The sequence below is a fragment of the Mauremys reevesii genome, linkage group 4, assembly GCF_016161935.1.
Source record: "Mauremys reevesii isolate NIE-2019 linkage group 4, ASM1616193v1, whole genome shotgun sequence".
NCBI lineage: Eukaryota > Metazoa > Chordata > Testudines > Geoemydidae > Mauremys > Mauremys reevesii.
This window is the reverse complement of record NC_052626.1, coordinates 111,539,153-111,565,999: the sequence shown is the minus strand read 5'-3', so window position 1 is coordinate 111,565,999 and position 26,847 is coordinate 111,539,153. Positions and strand designations below refer to the sequence as shown.

Genomic DNA, 26,847 nt, shown 5'->3' with positions numbered 1-26,847 from the left:
AGCTATATCTATCATACAGCTCGTACACAAAAATCTTTAGCCTGCCTTTTGATAATGACCATAGACAGCGCTAGAACTCTTCTGTTGAGCTGTGGTGCACCATGGGGCTGTCTGGATTATCTCTCATTTACAATTAAACAAAATCATAAGTTGAGCTTGGCTGGCATCCAGTCTCCTTTCCCCACTTCCCAGAGCTGCGTGCACTGCCTCTGCTCCAATCAGAACTCGAAAGCCTCCATGTGCTGGAGCGCAGCTCGAGTCCTTAAATAGCTCTTTAATAAGGAAACTGCTGTTAAGGTCCATGGATCAGAGATGCTGCCATAAGCTCACCTGCCAGACCCCTTTCTCTCCTCCTGCTGTCACAACAGTGGTGCACTTCACCAGAGTCACTTGGTCCCTATTGTTTTCATCTGGGAGTTGTATGCTCGATATCTCTGGCCAGCACACCAACAGCACAGAGCATGGAGATTCTGGGAAGGTGTGAGTCCTTTTCCCTCTGGATAACTGTGCTGTCCTTTGGAAGGGTTCTCTCCATGGATTTCTCTTACCTGGGATCCTCCCTGAGCCTGCAGTCCTCTTGCCAGGAGAACACAACACAGGTAGGTTCCTTCTCATTTAGTGCATTTTGCATCTTTTGTTACTAAATGGAAACCCAGTTGGGGTTCCCTGGACTTTATACTATGATGTTACTATTTAACTGGCTGCCTAATCAAACCTTGTGTTTTGCTGGCACATAGAGCTTTAGGGTGGGATTTTCAAGAGCACTCAAAATGTCTTAGGAGCTCAAGTTTCATTGAGATTTCATCCCCTTTGATACATATTGCCAGGGTCTGGATTTCAAAAGCCTCATCTGTAATTGTAATCAGTTATGCAGTGAATACTGTGCTACAAAGTATGTAATGCCAGCTGATGTCTTCCATTCCCAGAGTACAGGTGGCAGGAGCAGGCTGCATACCTGGTAAGGTTGCAGTTTTTATGCAAATGATGTAATAGATTTAAAAGACCCTGCCCAGGGAAGACTAATTTCAGAGCTGCACTGTGCTGCTCCCACAGCTCTGAAGCTTTTTCAGTTGGAAGAATGTAGCAACTACTCAGGAATCCAGACGCAAGAGTCTCCCAGCCCATCTGGGCTGACCATATGAGGAAACAGAAACTCAAGGAGAACCCTCTGCTTCTGGCGCCCAACCCCAGAGCACACACTGGGTGGGCTGGGGTGCTGACACCACAATGTAGTGCTGTGATGTAATGATCAGTGTGTCACGGCAGGGCTCAAATCAGCTTTGATGAATTTTGAAGCTAGATCCAGAATTTAACCAAATTCTCCAAGCCCTAAAAAAGGAGCATGTGGATTAGGTCCCATCTTCCCAGGGTTATCTCACACAGCCCTGGCCTGCCCCAGTTTGTCTTTAGCCAGCTCTGATTACTTCAGGCTTCTTCTATTTAGCTGGCGGAGTCTTTGTCTTCTTTATTTACCCATCAGTCTAGTTACCGATCCTAAAGGAGTCCCTCTGCTCCACTTCTACACCTTGTCTTATACTCTTGTACTGTGCTGTTTACAGAAAAAAATCCATTATTCACATGGCTCACCTCAACCCTCCAGAATTTCACCCAGCTGCCAGTACTGAGCAGTGTGCACACCCACATGTCACATAAGCTCCTAGAAAGACCAATTTGGGAACATTAAACAGGATGGAAGCATTCCTGACTGATTGATATTCTCATGGGTGTTTGTTTAGTCTTTTCTTCCAGTCTGGAAGAGACCAAGCCATCATCTTGGCTGTGTTACAGGGCTCGCAAGAGCAGGAGGGGTCATTTTAAAGCAGAAGACAGCTGAAGAGCAAAACTATTTAAGAGTTACAAGCTCTAGGCCAGGTGTAACTGGGTATCAGTGAAGCAAAGCCATTTTCCAGCAGCTGAGCATCCAGCCCTATGTTTTAAATAGTGCAGGGCTCTGTCGCATGTCCTGCTGCAGTGTGTATATTAACTGATGCCCGTGCTTATGAAGCACGGAAACCAAGAGAAACCACATTACGCATGAAGCACCAGTGAATATACTGGACCAGATCCTCAGCTGGTGTAGGTCAGAATAGCTCTATTGAAATCAATGGGAGTTAGGTACCTAAATACCTTTGAGGATCTGGGCCTCGGTGCCCACTGGGCTGTGGAGGCGATGGGGTAAGTGTGTGACCAGAGGGGATTATTCATAGTTGGAGGATGATTTTGCAGAACATGTATCAACCTTTCCAGTAGCACATGGCATGACTTTAAAGCAGTGATCCACAAACTTTTGAGGGTCATGTCCCCCTCACCCCTGTCCACGCATCCTCCCACCCCCAGGAGCTGAGGCCAGGAACAGGGCCACAGCTTGTGGGAGGGGAAGATACAGACAGGGGCAAGGGGCTGAGTCTGGGGTTGGTAGCTGGGCCTGCGGCCAGGTGTGGCTCTACTCCCGGCCTTTCCCCCAGCCTCAGCCCCGGGCCGGGAATGGCGCTGCAGCCAGCGGCCACGGCTGGCACAGGACTGGGAGTGGAGCCACACGGAGGCTGGGGACTGGGCTGGGAGCGCGGCCGGGGGAGGGACCAGAGCAGAGCTGGGGGTGGGGAAGGGCTGGGTGGTGCTCCTTCCCTGCTGTGCCCCCCCTCAGACAGTCCTCCGTTCCCCCCGGGGGGGCATGCCCCCACTTTGGGGACCTCTGCTTTAAAGACATCTCATGAACATTTGACTGTTCAGTGTGCGCCTGATCTCTAAAAGGTAGAAGCCCATTTGCCTGGGCAACTGCATTTGCTAGCACAAGTACCACAAGTGCACACGTGCACTGGGCACCAGCCAGTGCCAACAGCCAGATGGGCATCTTGCAGGCCAAATGCATGTGTGTTTACCCCATCTGCAACCAGTTACGATGTTTGCACATGCCAGTCTCTGCCCTCTGGCTTAGAAAATTCAGCCCTGAATCTACATCCTGCTGCTAACCAAAACTCAGCTACAGCAGATCTCTGAATTCATAGCTGGCTAACTTCACATAGGGCAGGGATCCCGCTCCCCGCTCTGCAAATATTCCTCCGAGATGGGAAGTGAAGGAATGAAGTGCTGTGAGAGTCTCTTACGCTGCCAGGGGATGCTGTATTAATTGTTCACATGCCATTGCCAGGTACTTTTATATTACCAAGGGATTGCTTCTCCTTGTTCCAGTACCGAAGATGGGATTTGCAGGGCTGTGAATTGCACTTCCAGGGTCCCCTCCACAGGTTTACAGAACTCCACAGCCCTGTGCCAGCTAGAGGGAGAGGCGGCCATCTTCCCCGCTTCCCCTGGATCCTTCCCCATGAGGTAAGGTGGGTGGTGTGTGTTAACGGCTTCAGTGAATGTAGCACTGGTGAAAAGTGCTTGGCTGACAGGTACAGAGCACGGCAGGGCCAGCTGCCCCACACACTGCCCCACCAGCATGCCTCAGCCAGACCTTCAGGCAACCCTTTGAGGGCTGGAAAAGCCAAATCCAGCCGTTTGCTTCTCTGCTCAGATAGGGGTGGGTAGGTGGGTTTGTGATGCTAGCCAGGAACAGCCTTTGCCTTCCTTGCTGAAGATGTGGGGAGAGCTAGCCACATCAGAGCTATTGTTTGGGTAGCAAGCCTGAAGTATTGTCCCAAACTGATGTGTCAGTAGATGAGGTTTTGGAACAAACTGATAAATTAAACAGTGACCAGGACCAGATGGTATTCACCCAAGAGTTCTGAAGGAACTCAGATATGAAATTGCAGAACTACTAACTGTGGTATGTAACTTAAATTGGCCTCTGTACCAGATGTTTGGAGGATAGCTAATGTAACACCAATTTTTAAAAAAGGGTCCAAAGGAGATCTTGACAATTACAGGCCAGTAAGCCTAACTTTAGTATCAGACAAATACATGAACATGTTATGTTGAGGGAAAAGTCAATGTGGCTTTTGTAAAGGGAAATTATGTCTCACTAATCTATTAGAATTCTTTGAGGGAGTCAAAAAGCACATGGATAAGGGTGATCCAGTTGATATAGTGTATCTGGATTTTCAGAAAGCCTTTGAAAAGGTCCCTCACCAAAGGCTCTTAAGGAAACTAAGTAGCCATGTGATAAGAGGGAAGGTCCTCTTATGGATCAGTAACTGGTTGAAAGATAGGAAACAACGGAAAGGAATAAATGGAGAGGTGAACAACATGGTCCCCCCAGGATCTGTGCTGTTCAATATATTAATGATCTGAAAAAGAGGGACAATGGTGAAGTGGCAAAATTTGCAGATGATGCAAAATTTTTCAAGATAGTGAAGTTCAAAGCACACTTTGAGGCATTACAAAGGGATCTCATACAACTGGGTTTCCAGACAACAACATAGCAAATGAAATTCAACATTGAAAAGTGCAAAGTAATGAACATTGGAAAAAATAATCCCAACGGCAAACTGCAGCTACTGGGAGCTGCGGGCGACCGTGCCTGTGGATGGTCAATGTAAACACTGTCTCGTGGCCTGCCAGTGGATTACCCTGACAGGCCACAGGTTGCCCACCACTGCTGTAGATAGTTCTCTGAAAACTTCCACTCAATGCATAGCAGCAGTAGTCAAAAAGGCAAACAATATCGCAGGAACTATTAGAAAGGGGTAGAAAATAAGACAAAAATATCATGATGCCCAAAGCCCACACCTTGAATACTGTGTCCAGAGCTGGTTGCCCCACCTCAAAAGGATATAGTGGAACTAGAAAAGGTTCAGTGAAGGGCAACAAAGATGATCAAGGGTATGGAACCACTCCCTCAGTCTCTCCTGTTGAAGCCATTTGGAGCAGAGGATTGGATTGTGCATTTCCCACGTCGCAGGTGAGTGCTCTGATCAGCAGGCTACAGAGGCCTTCTCATGCTTGCTCTCTCTCTCTCTCTCTGTGGTCCAATCAGTTTGTCACTCAGTGGAACAGCTTCAACAGAAGTGGTCAAGAGAGGCTATATCAGAATGTCTTGTAGCTCAGAGGTTAGAGCACTTGCCTGAGAGATGGGAGATGTGTTCAAATCCCTTGTCCTCCTCAGGCAGAGGGAGGGAGTCTCTCATATCCCAAGTGAATGCCCTAACTGCCGGGCTAAAAGTTACAAGGGAGGGCCTCCCCTGAACCCACTGCACCTGTCTGGCTTCTTGCAAAAAGGCACCCCTATCTCCAAGTGAGGGTTTGCAGCTGAGAATCCCAAGCAGAGGGAGGTTCCTCCCGCAGCCAAGACTTGAGTCCCTATCTCCGTGACAGGGACAGGGTTTAGTACTCTTCCCATTGGTTATCTTAGGCGCACTCCTTTGTGGATCCCAGTTATTTTCCACGAGCTTAAAAGTTTGGCATGGCAACTCTGAGCATCACCACACCTCAGTGTCTTTGAGTCTAGCCCCTGCTCTCTCCATTCCTCAGTTCCTCACCAGTTAAATGGAATTGATAATACTCCCTTTCTCCCACCCTCTGTCTTCCCTATTTAAATGGTAAACCCTTCTCCTACTAGGTATATGTACAGAGCCAAGCACAACAGGGCTCTGATTTCAGCTGGGACCTGGAGGTGCTATTGTAATACAAAACAGCAGTGCACAGCATTCTACTACAGTGATATCAAGCAATATGCCCCTCCCTCCTTCCCCCAAACCACCTTCTTCTGGTGCATCAGGCACAGCTCCCCACTCTCAGGATGGCAAATCCTATATCCACTGAGACACCAAACAGCAGCACAATGACTACAAGGCAACAGAGATCACAATTGCACCATTCACTTACAGGATCTCATGGACAACTGACAATATGATCAGCCAAGGTGGCTTGCATGAAACACTGCCACTCTACTCTCACAGAGTGACAGCTAGTTGCAGCCACAAGGGGCATTGTAGTGATTAGCTGTTCCAAGGCAGGCCCATTGTCATTTGCATATTTGTCCAAAGGCATGATGAGTTCTGTTGGCTGTTCAGATTCACTGTGTTTCTTGTACTGACTTTTTATTTTAGCTATTCTGGAAGGGTTCAGTACTTGGACTAGGTTTAATGTCACTCGTATTTGAAGTAAGGTTTAAGGCAAGGTCCCTAGTAACTATCTTAACCAGGAGTAGCTGAAGCAGACAGCTTCCCTGGAAATTGGTGTGAGGGACAGGGCTTGGCTACACTTACGGTTTGCAGCGCTGGTCATCCAGCTGTGTAGGAGCAGCGCTGGTGTGTGGCCACACTCACAGCTACCAGCGCTGGTGTGTGGCCACATTTGCAACATTTGCAGCGCTGTTGGGAGTGCTGCATTATGGGCAGCTATCCCAGCATTCAAGTGGCAACAACGTGCTTTTCAAAAGAGGGGGGTGGAGGGTGGTGTACTGTGACAGGGAGCGGGGAAGAGAGAGAGAGTGGATTTTTGGAGCCAACACTGTGTGTTAGTTTCCTGGATTGAAAAATCACAAAATGTTCGCGAACCCTTGGTCTTAATTGCAAACAGCCTGCCTCCAACGCTGTTTCTCTGTCAAGCAAACATTCACTCCCTGCCTCTCATTTGATCGTTCACAGCCAGGTACAGATAGCTCCTGTTTGCTGTGATCAGTGTTTGTTTTTTAGATAAGCAGTTCAACGGAGCTCCGATCGGAGTTCACAACAAAACAAAGAGAGGCTGCATAACAAAACAAAGAGAGTAATTTAGTTAAAAGCTTTCTGGGATATCTCCTTATTCCCTGGAGGCCAATAAAAGCGCTGGTGTGTGTCCACACTTGATGAGCAGCGCTGGATCACCAGCGCTGCAATCGCTACACCCCAACCTGGCCAGGTGTACAGCCAGCGCTGCAGCCAGGGAGTTGCAGCGCTGGATGTGCCTTGCAGGTGTGGACGGTTACTAATTGCAGCGCTGGAAAGCCTCCACCAGCGCTGCAACTTGCAAGTGTAGCCAAGCCCTCAGGCAGGGATTAATGCCAATTGTGTATCACTTCCTCTTGGTACAACTGTGTGGCAGGATTAAAGAGCGAGGTGGAGTGATTTGCACGTAACAGGAGTTCCGACAGTGCGGGCCAGATCCTCCACTGATTTCAGTCATTCTGCCTCTGCTAAAGTCAGTGGAGCTACACAGACTTACAGCAACTGGGGAGCTGGCCCTAGGCTCCCCCCCGCCCCTCCCCTTCTGTCATCTTCAAATCAGGAGTTGGTTTTTCTGGAAGATGAGCTTTAGCCAAATAAGTGACTAGGCTCAGTACAGGAGGGGCAGGGTGAAATTCTCTGGCTTGTGTTACACAGAAGGTCAGACTAGATGGACTGATAGTCCTTTCTGGCCTTAGAATCTATAAGAAATACAGAAGCAACAAAAATGTACCTTGGAAGGATATCTTTCACTATTGCTCTAACCCCGGGTAACATCTTAGCATTCTCATCTCCACACCACAGACTCCCAGCTGCTTTCCAAATGTCCAAGACCAAAATTAATCATTTCCAGTTCAGAACCACCTGCTCTCTCCAATCCAATGTCAGAGAACTCGCTCCCCCAGTAAACACCCTGAAATGCTCCTAACGCCGGACAAATCTAAAGGGCTTACTAACTGCCTCCAGCTCCCAGACAGGTAATTCCAGCCCCCAGACAAGGGTTTCCAGATCCTCAGTGTTAAAGGAGTGTGAGACACCCAAAACACCAGTGCTCAAGCCAGGGGTTGCTCAGGAGGTTGTCAACAGCCACTTTGGACCCTTGCACTGCTAGGGCATTGGCAAATGGCTGCAAGTCACTATTGACCAATAGCCATTCCAGGACCCACATGAAGCAAGATCATGATCTCAGGCCAGGCCTTCAGGGGTACTGCCCTTGCATCTAGGAACCCCGACATGGACCAGGACCCCACCATGCTAGGTGCTGTAGAAACAGAACAAAAAGATGGTCCCTGCTCCAAAGAGGTTACAACACCCACTCCCACGACTGGCTCTAATTAGCAGCCTTAGCTCAGATGCCAAGAATCAGCAAGGCTCTAGAGACTGAACCAGTCACCCAGGGAAGTGATGGCAGGCAAAGGATAAAGTGAGGGAGAACCAGAGGCAGCACAGCTCCCCCTTTGCTCCCTGGCTTGGGTCCCCAGCACTCCCCCATTGGTTCTTTGGGTGTGGCAGTGAGTGGCTCCCTCTCCTTCTCCACCCTCCTTTAGCACCGCTGGGAGATGCTTGCCCTGCTGTCTCCCACACTTTGCCTGTTCTGGGAATCAGCAGACATCCTCCTCCAGAGCTGGCCACTTTCACCAGCAGAATAATAATTTAAAGTTATTATATGATAAGGCTACTCTAACGCAATAACACAAATAGACTCCCTAGATAATGGATAGCAGACGATGCTAAATAAAGAAACAAAATTACAAAAAATGATCCTCCTCTAAATAGATATTGCCTCTAATATGGATGAAGTCTAAATAATGGCCATCTAATAGCCCTGGGCCCAAAGCACTTCCTGGTGGCTAATGACCGTCTGGATGTCAGGATAGCTTGAAATGAAATGAAGTACCACTCAGCCCATCACATATTAATTCCCCAGGAAATGTCTCGCACTGAGACCAGTAGTTCTAATGCAGCTATGTGCTAGGGGCCTGATGCTGTGGGATGCCCAGCCAGTGCTGGGCTCCCAACCCCCAGTGAGGGTTGAGGATTCTTAGGCCCAGATTTTTAAAAGGTATTTAGGCATTTCTCCATTCAGTGTTGCAAGGCGTAAGGTCCAGATCCTTAGGCCTAAGACACTTTTAGATGACAAAGTCTAGTTTTTCAAAAGCAGAGCAAAGCCTAAATACCTTTAAATATCTGGGCCTTAGCAGCTTGTCGGATCAGGCCCTAGTATCATAGGAAGAAAATGGGCATAGCTGAGTATTTTTAAAGTAGCACTGAACTAAGCGCTCAGCTGATTTTAATCCTGTCTCCAGGGAACTCAAACAACAAAACCAAAACATCACATCCCTTTTCATTTGTCAAAAAAACCCTAGTTTCTTTTCCCTTCATTTATAATGAATCTGAAATTAACACAGCCAATCTGTTGTGGAGCCAACATATGCCACAATCATCTCACCTCAAAGCAATTTGGTTTGTACCCCATCCTGTTAACTTCTGCTGTTCCCAGAACTGCCCTATTAGTTCACTGCTGCTGAAGAGGCAACAGAGAAAGATGGGTTTTTGTAGGACCCATCACAAAAGCAGCTCACACCATCTCAGCAGTGAGACATGGGAATGCAATAAGAAAAGAAACCATAGTGAGTCTGGAGAACTCAGTACACTCAAATAATATTAAATTAGGTCAAATCTCCTTTTCAAAAGGAAGGGCCAAATTTTGCACATATTTTAACCTCTGAAGTCAGTAGGGTTGTAGAGAATTTTCCCTAACAGGAAATGGAAACATCGTTGAACTAGATTTTACATGGTTTTTCTCTCATGTAGACAGCTTTCCCCACAGTTCAATGATGATGATGATGAGGAGGAGTTTGGACACAGTAGTAGGGGGAAAATCACTTTCCAGGAATGGACAAGTCAAATTGTTGTTTGATTTACAGCTAATCATGCAGATGCTTTCAAATATTCCCTCTTGTACATTCCCGTGTTCCTCTAGGCTCTCCAGCTGCTGCTGGTCCCAGACTGTGCTCGCTCCCAGTCAGGATAACAACTCCAGTGTCCAGTTTGAGATGGTGATGACTTATACCCTGGGTGCCCGCTCTGATACAGGATCGACAAACACCTCTCCGCAGACTCCGCTTCTGCCTCCTCTCAGGTAACTCCCTTCCATTTAGTACACCGCATGTCAGCTACAAGCGGTAATAAGAATAGCAGAGTTCAACTAACTAATGCTGTACTCAGCTGTGCCCTGCAACAGAGATGGCCATTTCCTGCCATATCCTTGGAAACAACATATGGAATTAAGTTTAGGTCTCTTTGGGGTCCATTGCACTAAATGCAAAGATTATGTATTATTATGGGCCAGGATTGCATGTAAACCCTCTAGGCAGGAGATGGGATATAAGGCCTGAATGTTCAAAGGACTGTATTGAACAGTGTGCCAGGCATGAATGGACTTTTGGGATAATGTGTGTGAAATGGATTTTCTAAGAAATATCTAGGGGGAGGTTAATGCAATCCCCCACCTTCCGTCATGCAAAAATTCAGTGTTTTGAAGCTATGCTCTGAGGTGTGGGCCTTTGCTGATCCCCTGTTACAGCAAGCCAAGATCAGAGGCCCAAGCTGTATAAAGGAAAATCATGGATAGCTCAGCCTATTCTGAATCTGAGACAGTTATTAACTTGTGCCACAGCAAAAACTCAGCTGTGGGTATTGAAGGACTGATATGTACCCAAGCCCAAGGTTAGAGTTGGGGTGACCTCTGATAAGCTTTTTGGCATTTGTATTATTGTTTTTAGTATGTTTTCTCTTGTATGCTTTCACCTTAAGAATAAATGTGCTTGCTTAGAAAGAGCTGTGTGGTTATTCAGAACTACTGGCAACTACACTGTTCATAGCTGTTGAAGAGAAACCAACGCACAGACACTGGTCTACTTAGGCAGTCTGGCTTGCTGGGGATACCAGTGTAGGCAGGGAACTGTGTAGCCTGGAAAACCCCCAGTCAAGAGGGGAGAGGCAGGTCTCTGCCCAAGACAGGTGATGGCTGAGGAGCCGGGAGCCTAGAGTGGGTGCCTTTGGTACACCATGGAGGGGGAATACAGGTGCAGTTGCCCTGAACCGTGACACACCCCTTTCAAATGTTTCTTCCTATAACACTAAGACAATAGGGTGAGAAATTCTGATCTCAGCACAGGACACTGGCAGCAGCATTAATCATGATAAGCTGCCAATATGCCACAAAGCTCTCACATTTGTATAGTAGCATTAGGGTGTGTATCCTCTGTAGGCTGAAGCACTAGTTGCAAGATCTCACACATATGTGCACACACATGGTAGATATGTCAGCACTGGAGGCTAGGGAGCAGTATTTAGCCAGTAGAGGGAAACATGACACACCAGATCACATCTGATATTTCACCCCACAGAAGGCATCAGTGCCCATAGGGAGGCAGTGTGGTGTAATGGATAGAGCACTGGACTAGGACTCAGGAGACATGGGTTCTATTTCCAGCTCTGTCACTAGCCTGGCTGGATGAGGAAGGTTTCTAACCATCAGAGGAGTGAAGTTCTGGAACAGCCTTCCAAGGGGAGTAGTGGGGGCAAAAGACATATCTGGCTTTAAGACTAAGCTTGATAAGTTTATGGAGGGGATGGGATAGCCTATTTTTGGCAACTGATCAAAGATCAATTGCCAAATTATCAGCAAAGTATGCCCAGTGGTCTGTGATGGGATGGGATCTGAGTTACTACAGAGAATTCTTTCCTGGGTGTCTGGCTGGTGAGTCTTGCCCACATGCTCAGGGTTTAACTGAGCGCCATATTTGGGGTCAGGAAGGAATTTTCCTCCAGGGCAGATTGGCAGAGGCCCTGGAGATTTTTCGCCTTCCTCTGCAGCATGGGGCACGGGTCACTTGCTGGAGGACTCTCTGCAGCTTGAGGTCTTCAAACCACAATTTGAGGACTTCAATAACTCAGACATAGGTTAGGGGTTTGTTATAGGAGTGGGTGGGTGAGATTCTGTGGCCTGCATTGTGGCAGGAGGTCAGACTAGATGATCATAATGGTCCCTTCTGACCTTAAAGTCTATGAGTCTATGACCTTGAGCAAGTCACTTCACCTCCCTGTACCTCAGTTTTCCCAACTGTACAGTGAGGAGAATGATACTGACAGTTGTGAAGTGCTTGAAGATCTATCGATTAAGAGTGCTGTATAAGACCTATGTACAGTTATTATAGGAGGCACACAGGCTGGCACATAAACACAGAACTTTGATAGCTCATATTTATATAATACTTTCCATTTCAAAGGATCCCAAAGAGCTTTACTAAGTTTTTCTATAAACTATACATAGAGGTATCATTCCATTCATCACTGAAATGCAGCCACTTCTGGGAGTGGAAGTGGCAAGTATTTAACAGTGCACATCGTCACATGTTTGTACACCTGTAACTACAGCTAGTCAGATAATAGGGACCATTTTTGAAAAAGGCTCATTGAAAGCGTTCACTTTCAAAAAACCAAAACCCCAACACAGGCAGCCATGCAAAAACGAAAGGGCTCAATGGAGAACTAAATACAAAATCAGGTAGAGAGAGTTCTTCAAAACCATGGTGTTTGTTTTTACAGAGTTCCCCAAAACTGTGCTACAGTGTATAATCTGAGTGTCTCAGACCAAGATGGGGATGTAGTGAGGTGCCGATATGGGCGGCGAGAGGAGCTTGCCTGTGCTTTCTGCAAGAAGTACCCTTTTCTGCATTTGGATGAGGCAAGTATGTAGGTCCTGTGCCCTCACACCCAGCAGCAGAAGCAACCAAGCAATAGTGGGACCAGTTATGTGATATACTTATAAGAGAACTTGCGGTGGTCAGTAGCGAGATGTCATTGCAGCCTGACACAAATGCAGGTGAAACCTTGTTTAACCCAGTAGTAAAAGTCCACAGTAGTTAGTAATGGGCAAGCAGCAAAAAGCACAGAGGTTTGTCTCAGCTTAGACACTATCAATGGTCAACACCAACTCCTCTTACTAACAGACAAGCCATCCACCTTGAGAGGAGTCAAGAATGTGCAGGGTGAGCAGGATTTACCTGAAGTTTGAATACTCACTGTAACAAGTTCCCTTACCTTCATTCATTGCTGCCTCAGTTTCCCTCTGCCAGCACCTTGGGTTGTCTTATAGGCTGCTATCTTCAGTGCACTTGGAGCAGGGAGATGACCTAGCTAAGTCACAAAGTCCACCCCATCTGAGGTGGGACAAGAAGGCCACCAAAAACCAATTTTCCACCTAGCCTCTTGCTGTTTCCAAGGCCTTCTCCTGGGCTTCCCAGTCCTGTTGACTCAGGCCCAGAGGAAAAGGGCATCTTCCTACCAATACAGGGAGCCCCAGCCTGGGCCATTACCTACAGGCATCCACTCAGGCTTGAGCCCCACACTGCACTATACTGCCCACATCTCTTCCTCCAGCCCCCTGTTCCCTGGGTCCCTCTGAAGTCAGCCTAGAAGAGCCTCCCAGCCATTTCCCAAGCTTCCTGCAGTGCTGCTAACTCTCACGGTATTTGGTGGCTTTTCAGAAGCCCCAGCCCCCTGGAATCATGTGATTAGGGGAGACTCTCAGTTTTCATTATTTTTTTTTTAAAGGATAAGCTTTTAGCCTTCGTAGTTGTGCAGAAGCTCGTGACAATGGGAAGGAAGCACCCTGCAGGCTCACGAGCCAGAAGGCAAATTAACAGCACCCCAGATTTATCACTTTTAAACCAATCTCAGGCTTTTTGAATGTTTGGGGTTAGCAATGCTGCCTGGACATTATGGAAAGCCCCACCACTGACCCTACTTTACCCCTACACATACTGAGAGTGAAAGGAAGACATCTGCTTTTATAGCAGCCCCTGCCTCTAGCCTGCAGTCACATGACCCCAGTCCATGAGCCTGCCCAATCAACTTGCTCCCTTTGAACAGTGGCATCACCTGGGGACTCAGTCCCATGATTCATGAGAAAACCAAACACTGGTGGAGCTCCCTCCCTTAAAAGGCCAGCTCCTGCTGTCACACTCAGCCAAAACATTATCATTATTGCATTAAGGTACAGTAGCACTGAAAGGCCTCAGCCTATGTCAAGGCCTCATGCTGCTGGGTGCTGTACACACAGAGTAAGAGACAGCCCCTGCTCCAAAGTGTGTGATCTAAATAGACAAGCCAGGCAAAGGAAGCCTTGTCATCATCCCCATTTTACACCTGGGGAGCTGAGGTGCCAAGAGATTAAGAGCCAGGTTTTTAGAGGTATTTAGGTGCCTAATGGTGCCGATAGGTGGGATTTTCAAAATGCTCAGCAGTGGCGTGCCATGACTTTTCAGGAAGGCATGCAATGCTACATTCGCATGCCCTAGCAGGGGCGCTGGAACCATTTGTATAGTGGAGGTGCTGAGAGCCATTGAACCAAACTGTAAACCCTGTATATGATGGAAACCACTTCAAGCCACAGGGTGAGGCAGCACCCCCTCCCCCCCTAGTTCCAGCAACTACGTGCCCTAGGGGGGTCTGAAATGGCATTCTCCATGCACTATGACCTCACATGAATGGTGCATGGGAGGTCATGCTGGGCAGAGGAGACCATTTTGTTCTACAATGCACTTTGGGGGGGCCAGACAGGATTGGCCTGAGGGCTGTCAGTTGGACCCCATTTTGGGGAAATGTAGGGTATGCAATGCATGCCTTGCACACACAGATGGCACACAACTGCTGCCTAGGCACTTGAAATCACTGTTGAAAACCCCACTAGGCATCCATCTATGACTTTAGGTGACTAAGTACTTTTGACAAATCTGGCTCTAAGAGACTTGTCCAAGGTCATTCTGGGAGTCCAGTAACAGAGCCAGAAATTGAACCCCAATTTCATGGGTCCTACCACAGTGCCTTAACCACACCAGGAATCATACTCAGAGCTCCTGGGTCCGTCCTTAACTTTGTTTAAATCTCAAAAGAGGCTTGGTTTGAGATTTGAGAGCATTTTTTTCTCTGAACCTGTTCACTCCTTTTTTAATTATTATATGGAGATAATGAAAGGTCATTGAGTCCAGCCCCCTGCCTTCCCTAGCAGGACCAAGTACGTCTAACAGCAATAGGCAGTGTTCCTGATGGAACACACCAAGCTCTTGTTGGTCTTCTCCATCTCTCAGCTGGATGAGTCCACGTTCTGAACAGAGACAACATCTCAACGTGGCAGCTCATTTGGCAAGTCTAGGAGGCACCCCTGTTCACATCTGGAGAGCAGAAATACATCCCAGAGATCTCCATGCCAATTCTGGCCAAGTGTGGCGAAAGTGTAAAGTTGGAACCGGGGAAGATTTTCTTGGTATCTTCATTCAAGTGACAAGTACCAAGCAGAAGCAGGGTGGCTGTGTCTTCCTACGTCCAACACGTGCAGTACTTACTACAACAAGGCCCTGACCTTGACTGGGGCCTTTGACTGTTATTGCAGTACAAAATTAAAAAAATAAATAATAATACAGTAATAATCTGATAACCTAATATTTTAGTTTATCTATATGCACATTTTAAAATGGTATTTTAATTGCAGTTCTCAGGCAGTTAAATATTTGATAGTAATACAATTAAAAAAAAAGTCCATCAGGAAATAGCACTAGCCTTTTAATATACTCAGTAAAAAGTAGCCAAGTCCTTAGCTTAGGAGTTCCTGTCTGAGGCGCTACTATTATTATTCTTTGTTATTTTTTATTACAATGCACCGAATAGCCCCAGCCATGGACCAGGACCCCACTGTGCGAGGCACTGTACAAATAGAACACAAAGATACTGCCTGCCCCAAAGTGTTTACTGTAATGCTGCTGCCCAGCACCCAAAATCTAACCACTCCTTCAGGTTCTCACTTCTCTGAATTCACACTGGGAGCCTTGTTTTTGGGCCTCCTGCTCTAGTCTGCATGTCTTTGAAGTGGGCTCCATTGCAGAGCTGAACACAAGGCGCCGAAGCCACAATGCTCACTGCTCCAATCCACCATGTACATTGCGACATGTGAGCTGAGATTGGCACCGAAGGGCTAAAATTGAGGCCCTGTAGCCTGCACAGCTTCTGACTGATCTTTCTTTTGGCTTCAGGAAGGATGCACCCTTACGTATGATGGAATGGGCTCCGAAGGCACCCACCCAGTGGAGCTGATGGCGGAGGATTTCCCCAGGAAAATGGTGGTCCTGAAGTTTGAGGATGGGATGCATGAGATTCATCCATACAATGCTTCAGGAGCGGGTGGGAACGAAGCCCTGAGTTCTGTCCCACTTCAGTTCATCTTAACAGGTAACAGTGCCAGTCCCAAGTAGGTGCACTAAGGATTGAAGTGTCATCCCAGGGAACTTCTTCCCCAATTAACTTCCATCATCTATCAAACTTGTGAAATAAATAAATATATATACACCTTTCCTGTGTCTATTGGGAATTTTCTCAGACAAACATTGACTTATTGGGAAATCTTATACGGAAGCAGAATTTGTCTCCCTAACGATTAGTTCCTTCTCCCTACCTCACAATGAGATGTCACACCTTCTTTGTATTTCATCAGAATATTAGCAGAGCTGTGGTATCAAAATTTTACATTAGAATCATAGAATAGAATAAAAGAATCTCAGGGTTGGAAGGGACCTCAGGAGGTCATCTAGTCCAACCCCCTGCTCAAAGCAGGACCAACCAACTAAATCATCCCAGCCTGGGCTTTGTCAAGCCTGACCTTAAAAACCGCTAAGGAAGGAGAGTCCACCAACTCCCTAGGTAACCTCAAAGGCATTCATGACATCTTAGTCATTGTAGTAACCAGTTATGATGTCATCACCTTCTACCTATGACATTATGTTACTATTAATACCCGATGATGTCACAGGTTTGGCCACTTCAGGTTTTCTAAACAAGAGGAGAAAATTTATATTGGGGGACGGGGGGAGGGGGAGATCAAGGTCTGCCATTCATCCCAGAAACTAGTTTAATGATTTGAGGAACAAACATCAAATCAGTTACTGGATCTTGGGAAGATCAATTGTGTACTAAAATAATTGAAATAGAAATAAATCTATTTCCGTTATAACTTGGAGCAATAGCTCAGCATTCCTGTCAGCCTATATCCTCTGTCAGAGATATCCTCTGGTGTTCATCCTGAATTATATTCAGATGAGCCAGGATGCCCATCAGGATGGAGAATGGAAGGAGAACATTGGAGATGTTTGTATTACTGTAGGTAGGGGGTCCCAGGTCCTCAAAGGCATTTAGGTACCTAACTCCCATGATACAGTAAGGGAATACACCTTTAAGGATGGGGATTGGGAAGACATAGACGTCCTCTCCTATAATGGATCAAAGGAATTATTGGGATGTTTTTGTGTTGGGAGGGGGATGAAAAGGGTCTCAGTAGAAGAAAGGAAGTGGCGTTAAGACAACATGTTCCTGTTTTGTTTCCCAGTGGAGAAGCCAGTAGAGGATTGTGCCTTTGGAATTAGAAGGCCGATATTTATCAGCCCTACCCCAGGCGATGGGGACAGGATCAGTGTGCTGCCCTACGAGGACGTTTCCTTCACAGTGATGGCTGTCAGCACAAGAGAAAGGTGACTGAAATGGAAGAGAGGCTGCACAGTTAAACTGAACCCCACAACAAGACCAACCCTTCCAAGCTCAGAGAACACACCACCAGCCCTTTCAGGTTTCATCATTGCTAACATGATGCACATTCAGAGCGTGGTCCTGCAAGGCACCTGAGTGTCCTTAACTCCCACTGGCTCAGCAGGCACCAGAACCTTATAGGATCTGCAGCCACAATCAGCAAACCAATGTGTGTGGCAGGTCTGCACGAAAATTTAGTGTTGTGAGTTAACACATGTTAAAGCATAGCTCAGACTGGGGAAAACTGCACTGCAGCCACCTATTCTGTGGGTAGTAGAGGAGGACTTCATTCTCCAAGGCTAGCAACTCGGTACCTTCCACAGGACCAGTTGCTCTGCAATAAGGGGATAAATAAATGCCATACACTGATGTGCCAACTTGATTTCTGGTTTGAAATGCCTGTAGGACAGTGCTTTGTGACTGTGACTAACGTGCAGTATCAGTTCAATATCTGATGTCTACTTAATACAGGGACTATATTGTGCCCTGGCCAACAGTTTAGATGGATGATCTAATTGGCCTTTTCCTTCTCAACCATTACTGATCTAATACACTGACAATAAATTGACCACTTTTTTATTTCCTATCTGGTGAGCATAGACAGATGGTATGCATCTGTAGGGCCTGATCCAAAACCCACTGGTCAATGGGAGTCTCTTCACTGACTTCAGGGGGCTTTAAATCAGACCCTACATTTCCTGGGTACATTTCTTGTTAGTTCTTCATCAGGCCTGTTAATAACATGCTGTTAGAGCTCTCTCTTTCTTGTACTGCATCTGCTGTGGCAGCGATTGGCTTGCATGTAACGACATGTCTTAGCCTGGGGCGGGGGTGCTGTGTGGGCAGAGCTGGGGCAGTGGATCAGCCAGCATTGACTGCAGTGGAAGTGGGAGCTCCTATTCTTTTTCTATTCCTTTCTGCAGAGGGGTGTTGGGCTCTGTAACTTTGCCCTGAATGCCTTGGAAAGGCCACTCAAAATGATATTCTCTAGCACTTATTGAAAAGTAAACCCTACCTTGCCCAGTGCACGGGCTGCAAGATAAACTAAGTACACCTGGTATTTTATGCCCACCTTAGTGACCTGTAGGATAGCAGCAGTACCAGTGCAGACAGGTTTTGCACAGCATTATTCATGACCCTGCACAGAAAGCACAGGCATGCAGCTGAATTAATAAATCCAGCCAGATGGCAATCGGTACTGCATCTATATCATTATCTGCTGCGCTGACATGATCTGCCCTCTCAGTTCTGTGCCTAATTACAGTGTCAGGCTCACATTTGGATGATCCTTGGAGCTTGAAATGCAACCCTTTCCTCTTTTCGGGCAGGATGGCGGACTTGCAGGTTCTGGGTCCTTACGGGCTACGCACATTGGGTCCGTGGATGGCAGATGATCTCTGCACTGTCTCTGTGAATATCACCTGGGAGAGCAGGAACCCTGCAAGATCGCACCAGGTTCCTGTATGTTTTGTGGCCAGCACATTGTCCGGGTGAGAACTGCCAAAGACGATTGTGAGCACAGCTGTTCTGCATTAATTTCAGTGTAACTAGGGTAGCTTAAGGGCTGACCTGCTCTGCTTGGCAGGTGACTTTATCTTCTTTGCTTCTTCTTTGGAGTCTAGGTTACAGTCTGAGCTCAGATGCATTTGGATTGTGCAGAGTGAGTATCTGGGAAGGGTTGTTTTCTGTCGTCTCTCATATTTTCCCATCAGTCTGTGTGGTAATTGCAAATCCCTCCCCATTAGGGCAGCAATCTGGTCAGTTCTACATGCAGAAATGCAGATTTCACAGGAAGAACCGAATATCCTGAGCTTGCTGCAGCTTGAGCCCATTTCAATCACAAGACACTGCTGGATGTTCAGTGTGATGTTACATTGCAGGGATGAATGGGAGCCTTCTCCCCTGGGTCAGTCTCAGCTCCTCTGAGGCAGCCTAAGGGAAGTAAAATCACATTCCTTACCTCCAGGTGATGTGTCACTCCAGTGAACTCCTTTCCTCTAGTGCCCTTACCACATTGCTGCTGGTTGCATGTTTGTCCAGGACAGCAGGAGATCTGTATAACCTTCAGGCTGATTCACCATAAAACTAGGAACTCATCAAACTAAACTACACTGCTGTCCTGGCCCTTTATCCCCCAGGGTTGAGTGACTATCCCAGATATGGTATCTTGCTGCTGATTTACACAGCAGGGTGGGCTGGCTCTAGGTTTTGTGCACAGGAAGAGGTGCGGGTGGCAGGCAGGCAGACATACATAACCCATGGGAGAGGGAGTATTTAGCTGGGTAGGTCAGGGTTGGGAGCGGGGGTTAGCCATTAGGGCGACGCATGTAGGATAATTGTGGCAGGAGGGGGGACGTGTGTCAGTGTGGCTGGGTACATGTTATTATAGGGCACTGGGCAATGTTCTAATTTTTGACAGGCCGTGTGTGCAAAAAATTTCTTCTGTGCAAATGGTTGTGCTTCTGTGCAAATTTTTGTGCACATGGTGTTTTGCCCACGTGTGTAGGGTTTAGGATCTGTGTGTGCACACAAGCGCACAGCTTAGAGGGAACAGTGGCACTGGGGTGGGGAAGCCAAGGCTTCTGTCACTGGCTGAAGGTTTGAAAAGTGGGCATAAGAGGAGTGTAGACACCTGACTTCATGGCTAGCAAGCCGGCCCTCCTCTTCTCCGTGGTTCTGGAGAGTGGGGCTTAATGCAACAGCTACCATAGCACATGGCATGGGCCAGCTGTGTCTGCAACCTCCTGCTCACTAGCTGAGTTTAATATTAATTGTAGATGAATACCTATTGCATACTATTGCCAAAGAGGGTTGTTTAATTGGTTTTTCATTTTCCTCTCTCTTGCAGAAGCTGCTGATTACTCACAGGTCACAGGTAAATAAAAGTAGCATGTAAGATGCTAGGAATTAGTAGAGGGAAGTTCACTTGCAAACCTTAACACTTTGGTTATGCGTTTAATCTTTTATTCATCAAGTATGGCACCGGCTGAGTATAAATGTAGAGGTTTGTGTGGTGCAAGGGCACCACCTTGTGGGGTTTTTGAAAAATCCCAGTCTGCCTTTAGATTCTCCAGGCCATACAGAACTGCTTTGTCTATTTAAAAACAGTAATCCAAAATCAGAGGTCTCAGCTTTCTCTCATGTTTGCAGAAGCTGCAAATTTTGCTAGATTGTGCCCAGCCGTGTGTCGATGTGCAAGGGTGAAAGGAAGAGGGTGCAGGAAATCTCCCTCCTTGTATCCTTAAGAAGGGGGCTGGCTGGGCACAATCCACTGAGAGAGTTGCTGCTACATGTTATTGCTATCAGCCCCACTAGCCTTTCGGGGAAGAGGCCACCTAGCACAACAGTGCTGGGGGAAAGGCAGAATTGCCAAGATACAAGACTAGAGGAACCGCTGCTGATTCAATATGGCAATTCCTATTTTACGTTCGATTCCCAACGAAGATCACTAGCTCATCCCTAGGACAAAGTGTAATAGCCCAAACCTCCAAGCACCTTCACAGAGCTGCCATTAAAAACAAACAAAAACCTGACAGAGAAATAGTTCTTCCTTTCCTGAAAATGTGGAATGTCTCCAAAAATGACACTGGGCCTAGGTTAGCGATTCCTTAATGCTGAAGAACCATTGCAGAGAGTCAAGAAAGGGGGAGCCAAAGAAGTGATTCTGGAAGATTCCAAGGACAAGGTGTACAGCCTCAGGCTCTCCTCAGTAGCCGACACCGTTCCTGAGGTGCTTTACCACTTTGCCCCTTCTTATATCACTATAGCTGACAGCTCAGTACTGCCACACCCTTGGGCTCTTGGGAGATACTGGGATGAGAACCCAAGGTGTCCCACGGGCTGTGATACTGTGCAAATAGGGTATAAAGGCTCCTCTCTCAGCTCCTCCAGAATGGACACATTAGAAACATGAGGGACACACCTTCTCCCATCCATCTCCTTCAAATTAATACAGATCCTTCCCTCACTGACACAGAGAAAAAGAATACACATCCATGCCTCTTCCTACATACCCAGAGAGCTCCGCAGGCACACACCCATACTTACATTAGTGCCATCCATGTTTTCACACATCATACACTTCTGAAAAGTGTGTGACCTGGCTTCTAGCTTCCTCCTCCCACAGAACATGTAAAACATGAAAGAGAAACTCTCCTCCATCCAGCTCCTGAAAATTAACTCCTCTATTTCTACAAGTCACTCCACACCCTGCACATCCACAGAAATACTGGCACAAATAATGCCGCACAAAAATGTCTGCAGCAGAGCTGGTTGAAAAACGGGACAACATTTTCACAAAAATAGTCTGTTTCATACACACCCCAAATACTGGAATATGAAGGAGAGCGAGCGACACAAATGGCGAAACTGCAGTGTGTATCCAAGAGGAAAATTCTGCCACAGAACCATGAATAGTCACAATTCCCAGGCTGTGGTAGAAGAGGCTTGGAGCTATATTGCTGACTGTGAAGGCTGCTAGGACTTAAAGCCAGCTGTCCTTGTTTCTAGGGGTGTTTGTAACTTGCGACGTGAAGCTGTGCCGCAGCTTGAACAGGTCCAGGCTATGCCCTTCAGGGTGCAGGTCCTTCAAAAGCAACGATTCGCCATGGAAGATACTAGAAACAAAGATCCATCGGATCACCGCTGGGCCAATCCAGATCACCAAGGGCCCTTCCAACGGTAAGAGGTCATTCGATTTCTGAGGCATTTGTTAATAGGCTCTTCTAAAACAGGCTGCGAGAGGGAAGGCTGGGAGCAGTTGGTGTATTATCCCAAAGCACCAACCTCACTACTGAGAATATAGGATTGTGGAACTCGTAGCTCTTATGCAACAGAAACAAGCAGCAGCTCGCTCTAGGGGTGCGCCTGTTGCACAGGGTTCCACGCCACCACAAAGACTTTGGTTTTTGAGGACTGCAATGATCACCAAGCACATGATTTTACAAAAATGGCAGAGTGGGCTTATGCCCAGAATTTAGAGTAGTGGCATTTGGACCTGTCTGAGTTAGCGGTCACTCTAGGTTTTGACTTCCAAGCAGGGCAATCTCTAGGCACCACAATGTCCACAGTAATGGGGGAGCCATAGGGAATGGTGCAGACAACCCCTCAAAATTGGAGGGAGGTTGTCACTTGTAAAATATTAGATAGTGCTCATTTTAGTTTTTTTAACAAAAATGGGATCATCCCAATGTCCATTAATGTGTGAATCAGGTTTACATAGCCAAGAGTTCCCCGGATTGTTTTGGGCATTGCAGCATTGTGATTGATTATATGTTCATTGGTAGCATCACAATGTTGCATAATCGCATCAAGATAGTAGATCACAACATGAAAATATAAAACTCAGAGGGGAGTGGGCTAGCTGATTCTATACCACTGGGCAGAGCAGTACCAGGTACCAAATACTCCCCATGTGCCCACATCAGTCATCTTATCTGACAAAAAGCTTCTACGAGCCATAGTAATCAATGCTGAATACATGAGTATACAGGGGATGCAGTAGTCAGATAACACTCCTCAAGCCTCCCGGTAGTACTATAGAGGTAAGGAAGGGATATATAGGGATCATTCCATCAATCACTGAAGGAAAGCCACTCCTTTCTTAGCCATCAGCAGCAGATTTTGGTATGGCTCCAAAGTGTAGATGTAGTGAGATGGCAAAACGTACATGCCACCCACTAATGTTCTTTTCCTTTAGCTGCTGCTTTGGAGACTCCAGGTAGACCTGTACATCTTGAAATATAGAGAGATGTTAATACAAATAATGTTTTCCATTGGTGGAGCATGGAAGGCCTTATTGCGTGTGAGCATGGGAGCAACCTTATTATGGAAAATTCTAATCGGGCCAAAATAAAAGGTGCCTCAACAACAGCAACAAACATCTATAAAAGGAGAGCAGCCTTTTCTCAAAAGAGCTTCCACCTACACTAGAGCTTCAACCTGCACCTTCTGACAGACCAGCTAGTTAGAGTTTAAAGTACCACCTAACTCAAACTAGAGATTTTTGTATGTGGACAGCTGGCAGGCTGGGGACAACTCGAGTTATACCTCATGCTAACACTGGTGCCTCACTTTCATGAATACCACCAATGCACCCCAAAATACCATTTGAACACTAGAGCTTGTTGGCAGCTTATTGGAATTTTGCCTCTCTGTGTTTCTTTTCCAGAGAGAGAGACAGGGTATCAAAATAAACCAACGGTTAGCACTTTGGTGCTTAGAAGAGGTTTAGAACATTTCACAAGGGTGAGGCCTGTCCTACAACTTCCAGCACTTAAAATCTGATGGTTCTCCCCTGGAGGTTCCTGAATACATTTATCACATCTGCCTCCTCTCCCTCCTCCCTGCAGGTACCAACTACGCTGCCTTAGTGGTTGGGATAGTGCTGGGCTGCACAGTGGTGTGTATCGTCTTTCTGCTGTTGAAGAAGTCCTTTGTGGGGGTGCCATACAGGAATGTATCCCTAAGAATATGAAACTATCACAGCAAAGGGCATTTTGAGAGGAATTCTAAAGCCACTTGATAACTAACCCCATACCAGATCCAAAGCAGCAATAAAATGACTATGGAAGAGTTCAATTTTCTTCATTCCACAAAGGGCCAGTTACAGTGTTAGCAGATGTCTCAACTACCATTGCAAAGGAATCATAAAAGTTTCTTTGTTCAGGTGAGGCACTGCAAGTGTCTGTTACATTTGCAGAGCTGCTACAATGTCTGCAGCTGTGTTTTAGTATGCCAATAAGCCAAAAGAAAACTGGATTTTAAGAGGAATTACAAGTCTAATTTTAAACTGAGAAAAAGATGGAAATACACACTGAAGGTTATTATTCAGTATCCACCTCTCAATTTGGTGAAGTCCAAGTGTGAGAACAAGACCCATACTAAGAAATAACAAAAAAACAGCAGATATGTTCAGACAATGCAAGAGCCTTTTCTTTAGAGTGACACTGGCACTGTTTTTTGACTTTTTTACAATATTAAAAGTACACTTGCTATTTGTGAGGCATAGGGACAAATTTAAGTCTCTACTGATGGAAACTTGACACACATAATAAAGGTTGCTGCTTGGATGCAAGAGCTGAGATGCCTACTATGCATACTTCTCAACCTGCCAAGACCCAAACACAGAACAATACTCTGCATAACAATGTGGGCAGATTCAAAAAGGGACAAAAATTATTCAGGCAGGAAACTTCAAATGCCATGGGATATTTATTTTTTAGCGACACTCTTTCCACAACCGCAGTTTCATGATTATTTATGTCTGATGTAAATACACTTTCAACAATAAAATGAGGGGGATGCCGAATTTGTGTGGAATGTTTAACTTTGGGACTAAATGAGGGACAGCTGAGAGATGCTCCAACAGCTGGGCACATAACAATGACTTAAGCTTTCATTTCTTTCTGTGCCTGTACTTCAACTTTGTTTGCATTTAACTAATTTCAAAATGAATGGGAATGTTAAACACGACAGTAGTTTTGGTGCCAAGAACATACCATATATGCATTTGAGAAGCAAATTCAAGAGACATATTGCTGTTTTCAAAACATTTTCCAATAGTTCTTCAATTATGAAAACTGTAACTTTGAGACTATCAGCCCCTCCAGGGGCGAGGGGACCGGAGTGTGTGTCAGGAGACAGAAGCTGATTAAAAGTGACATCAGCTCTCTGTGCTCTGGTATGTGTGAGGGAGAGGAGGGGATAAATGGCACTAACTTTTGTAACAATGTTCACCCTAACATATTTTAGTAATGCAACCGCATTTCTAAATAAATCAAATATATTTCACCATCTGAAATCACTGCAATGTTTTCTCAGTCCAGGATTTCTTCCAAAATTTAAAAAAGCCTGAGCCAAACAGTATCCGCAGCTTCCTTTGTGCAGTTACCTTTACCCCTTTTTCATCCTGTTACCCCTTTCATTGCTCCACTCAGCAGAAGCCAGTGTCCTTGCACTTTTATCCAGTGACCAAAGGACAGGAAGACCCTCCCAAAGCTAACATGCTCTCTGGACATGTTTTGTAAGACAGCCTGACATTCTTTCCACCCCAGTGTAGACACTCACTACAGTGAGTTCTTCCATCACTGTAGTAGTAAATGCACCTCCCTGAGAGGCGGTAACTAGGCAGACGGAAGAATTCTTCTGTCAACCTAGCACTGTCTAACAGCCCTGAGTTTAAATTGGTCGTATCGTATGAAAACTGTATTTTTTAAAAATAGTGTCAGCATCAGTCGTTCACTATTTGTCACTAAAATTTCTAAGGCTATCACTTGGTAGTCCACCACGCACATTAGGGTGAGGGGTTCCTTCTCAAAATAACTTACTTACTTTGCTATTAGAAATCAGGTCACTACTAAACAGCCAATGTTCTTTTTTCATCAGACAGTGCAAGCAGACATTATGCATCACCTATCCAGCCACTTCTTGCTAGGGCATGAAATGCCTACTCCCTGCTTTGCAATAAAAATGGCTACAATATGGGGACTATTTAGATCAGAAAGAAAAAGCGCACACGAGAGGGAATAATGAAATATAGGGAAGATGCCTCTTCTAGTCCCATAATGTGAGAACAAGGAGGCACTCAAAAATATTAGGTAGTACAGTTAACATACATATTTTTTACAATGATTAACCTGGAAAACTTCCTCGTACAGGTGCATACAAAGTTTAGTAGATAGTCACCAGAGGCAAAAGAAATAGATAAGCAGCTACAACAGAAAGTGTTATGATGGATAGTTACCTTTTTAATACTTTGAGCTCATCTAGCATCTTCAATCCAAGGGTCACCAAACACATTGCCAATTAGGAATCAAGCCTCAGCATTCCCGTGAGATAGCAACGTGGTTGTAAGTCCCTTGTGTCAGAGGGGGAACTGAGATGTTAATAAGTTTGCACAAAATCAGGTAGGAAGCCCAAGGCACAGCTTGAAATAGAACCCAGTTTACTACCAAAATCCAATCAAAAACTATTTTGAATTAAGTTATGTTTCACTTTGTGCTTTCAAAACCACAAGTTATTGCCATCACACTTCTAGTTCAAGCTGCCATTGGGGAAAAAATAGTACTTGGGACTATAATTCTGGGTGAAATCAGCCTTGGTGAAATGACAAGTCTTCTCTACTGGCCCCTAAATGTTTCAGTTAAGAAAAATAAAAGCAGAAAAGACTGGCAGTCTTGAGAGCAACTTTCATTTTCCTGCTCTTAGAGAACTAGGTTTCTCTCAACTGCTTTTAAATGGGGTGGGGGGGGAAATGAAGGGAGCGGCAGGAATATGGACTATCAAAGCTGGGAACATTCTAGAGAGAGATGGGAGGCAGCGTAGGCTGGTGCAGTATTTCTCAAACTTGTTTGATCACGCCCCCCCTTCTTTGTGTCTGTAGTAGTTTATGCCCCCTCCTCCCGCCACACAAGCATACATTCACACCGATAAAAACAAAAACACCTCCACCACCACCACCCAATATGCGGCTCTCACTTAAATATTAAAAACAGTAAGGCTTTGATTCAAACAGAGCCAATGATCCATTGTAATAAGAGCAAAAGCAAAACAGCGATTGTGCTTGCTGCTTACAATTAAATGTGCATGCCGTGTCGTAGCAAACAGATTAATATACAGATGG

General features: G+C 46.0%; 2 protein-coding genes across 7 annotated transcripts; both read left to right on the top strand.

Moving 5' to 3' along the window:
• Window positions 1-303: 303 nt before the first annotated feature.
• On the top strand, window positions 304-15,705 carry LOC120403970. Its single transcript, XM_039535992.1, has 5 exons — window positions 304-599; window positions 3,149-3,327; window positions 9,571-9,729; window positions 12,201-12,343; window positions 15,683-15,705. Exons 1-5 carry the CDS (start codon window positions 462-464, stop codon window positions 15,703-15,705), a joined length of 642 nt encoding a protein of 213 aa, XP_039391926.1. The 5' UTR covers window positions 304-461.
• LOC120404665 lies at window positions 15,690-24,433 on the top strand. Of its 6 annotated transcripts, XM_039537539.1 has the most exons (8): window positions 15,690-15,878; window positions 17,029-17,170; window positions 18,554-18,715; window positions 18,848-18,885; window positions 20,074-20,100; window positions 21,735-21,905; window positions 23,395-23,471; window positions 23,576-23,734. In XM_039537539.1, the coding sequence occupies exons 1-8, from the start codon at window positions 15,710-15,712 to the stop codon at window positions 23,594-23,596; spliced, it is 807 nt and encodes a 268-aa protein (XP_039393473.1). In that variant the 5' UTR covers window positions 15,690-15,709; the 3' UTR covers window positions 23,597-23,734. The 6 variants fall into 6 exon arrangements, with proteins under 6 accessions (XP_039393473.1, XP_039393472.1, XP_039393477.1 ...); XM_039537538.1 differs by lacking the exon at window positions 23,395-23,471 and having other exon boundaries at window positions 23,576-24,433; XM_039537543.1 differs by lacking the exons at window positions 15,690-15,878; window positions 23,395-23,471 and adding an exon at window positions 16,486-16,790 and having other exon boundaries at window positions 23,576-24,430.
• Window positions 24,434-26,847: the final 2,414 nt, after the last annotated feature.

What these genes read in the sequence shown, in the direction of transcription:
- LOC120403970 (XM_039535992.1), top strand. Translation starts at nt 462, where the DNA reads ATGGAGATTCTGGGAAGGTGTGAGTCCTTTTCCCTCTGGATAACTGTG. An exon ending in GCCAGGAGAACACAACACAG is followed by an intron (nt 600 to 3,148) that starts GTAGGTTCCTTC and finishes TGCCATTGCCAG; the next exon opens with GTACTTTTATATTACCAAGG. An exon ending in CCGCTTCTGCCTCCTCTCAG is followed by an intron (nt 9,730 to 12,200) that starts GTAACTCCCTTC and finishes TTGTTTTTACAG; the next exon opens with AGTTCCCCAAAACTGTGCTA.
- LOC120404665 (XM_039537538.1), top strand. Translation starts at nt 15,710, where the DNA reads ATGGGCTCCGAAGGCACCCACCCAGTGGAGCTGATGGCGGAGGATTTC. An exon ending in GCTGTCAGCACAAGAGAAAG is followed by an intron (nt 17,171 to 18,553) that starts GTGACTGAAATG and finishes CTTTTCGGGCAG; the next exon opens with GATGGCGGACTTGCAGGTTC. An exon ending in GTGGCCAGCACATTGTCCGG is followed by an intron (nt 18,716 to 18,847) that starts GTGAGAACTGCC and finishes TTTGGAGTCTAG; the next exon opens with GTTACAGTCTGAGCTCAGAT.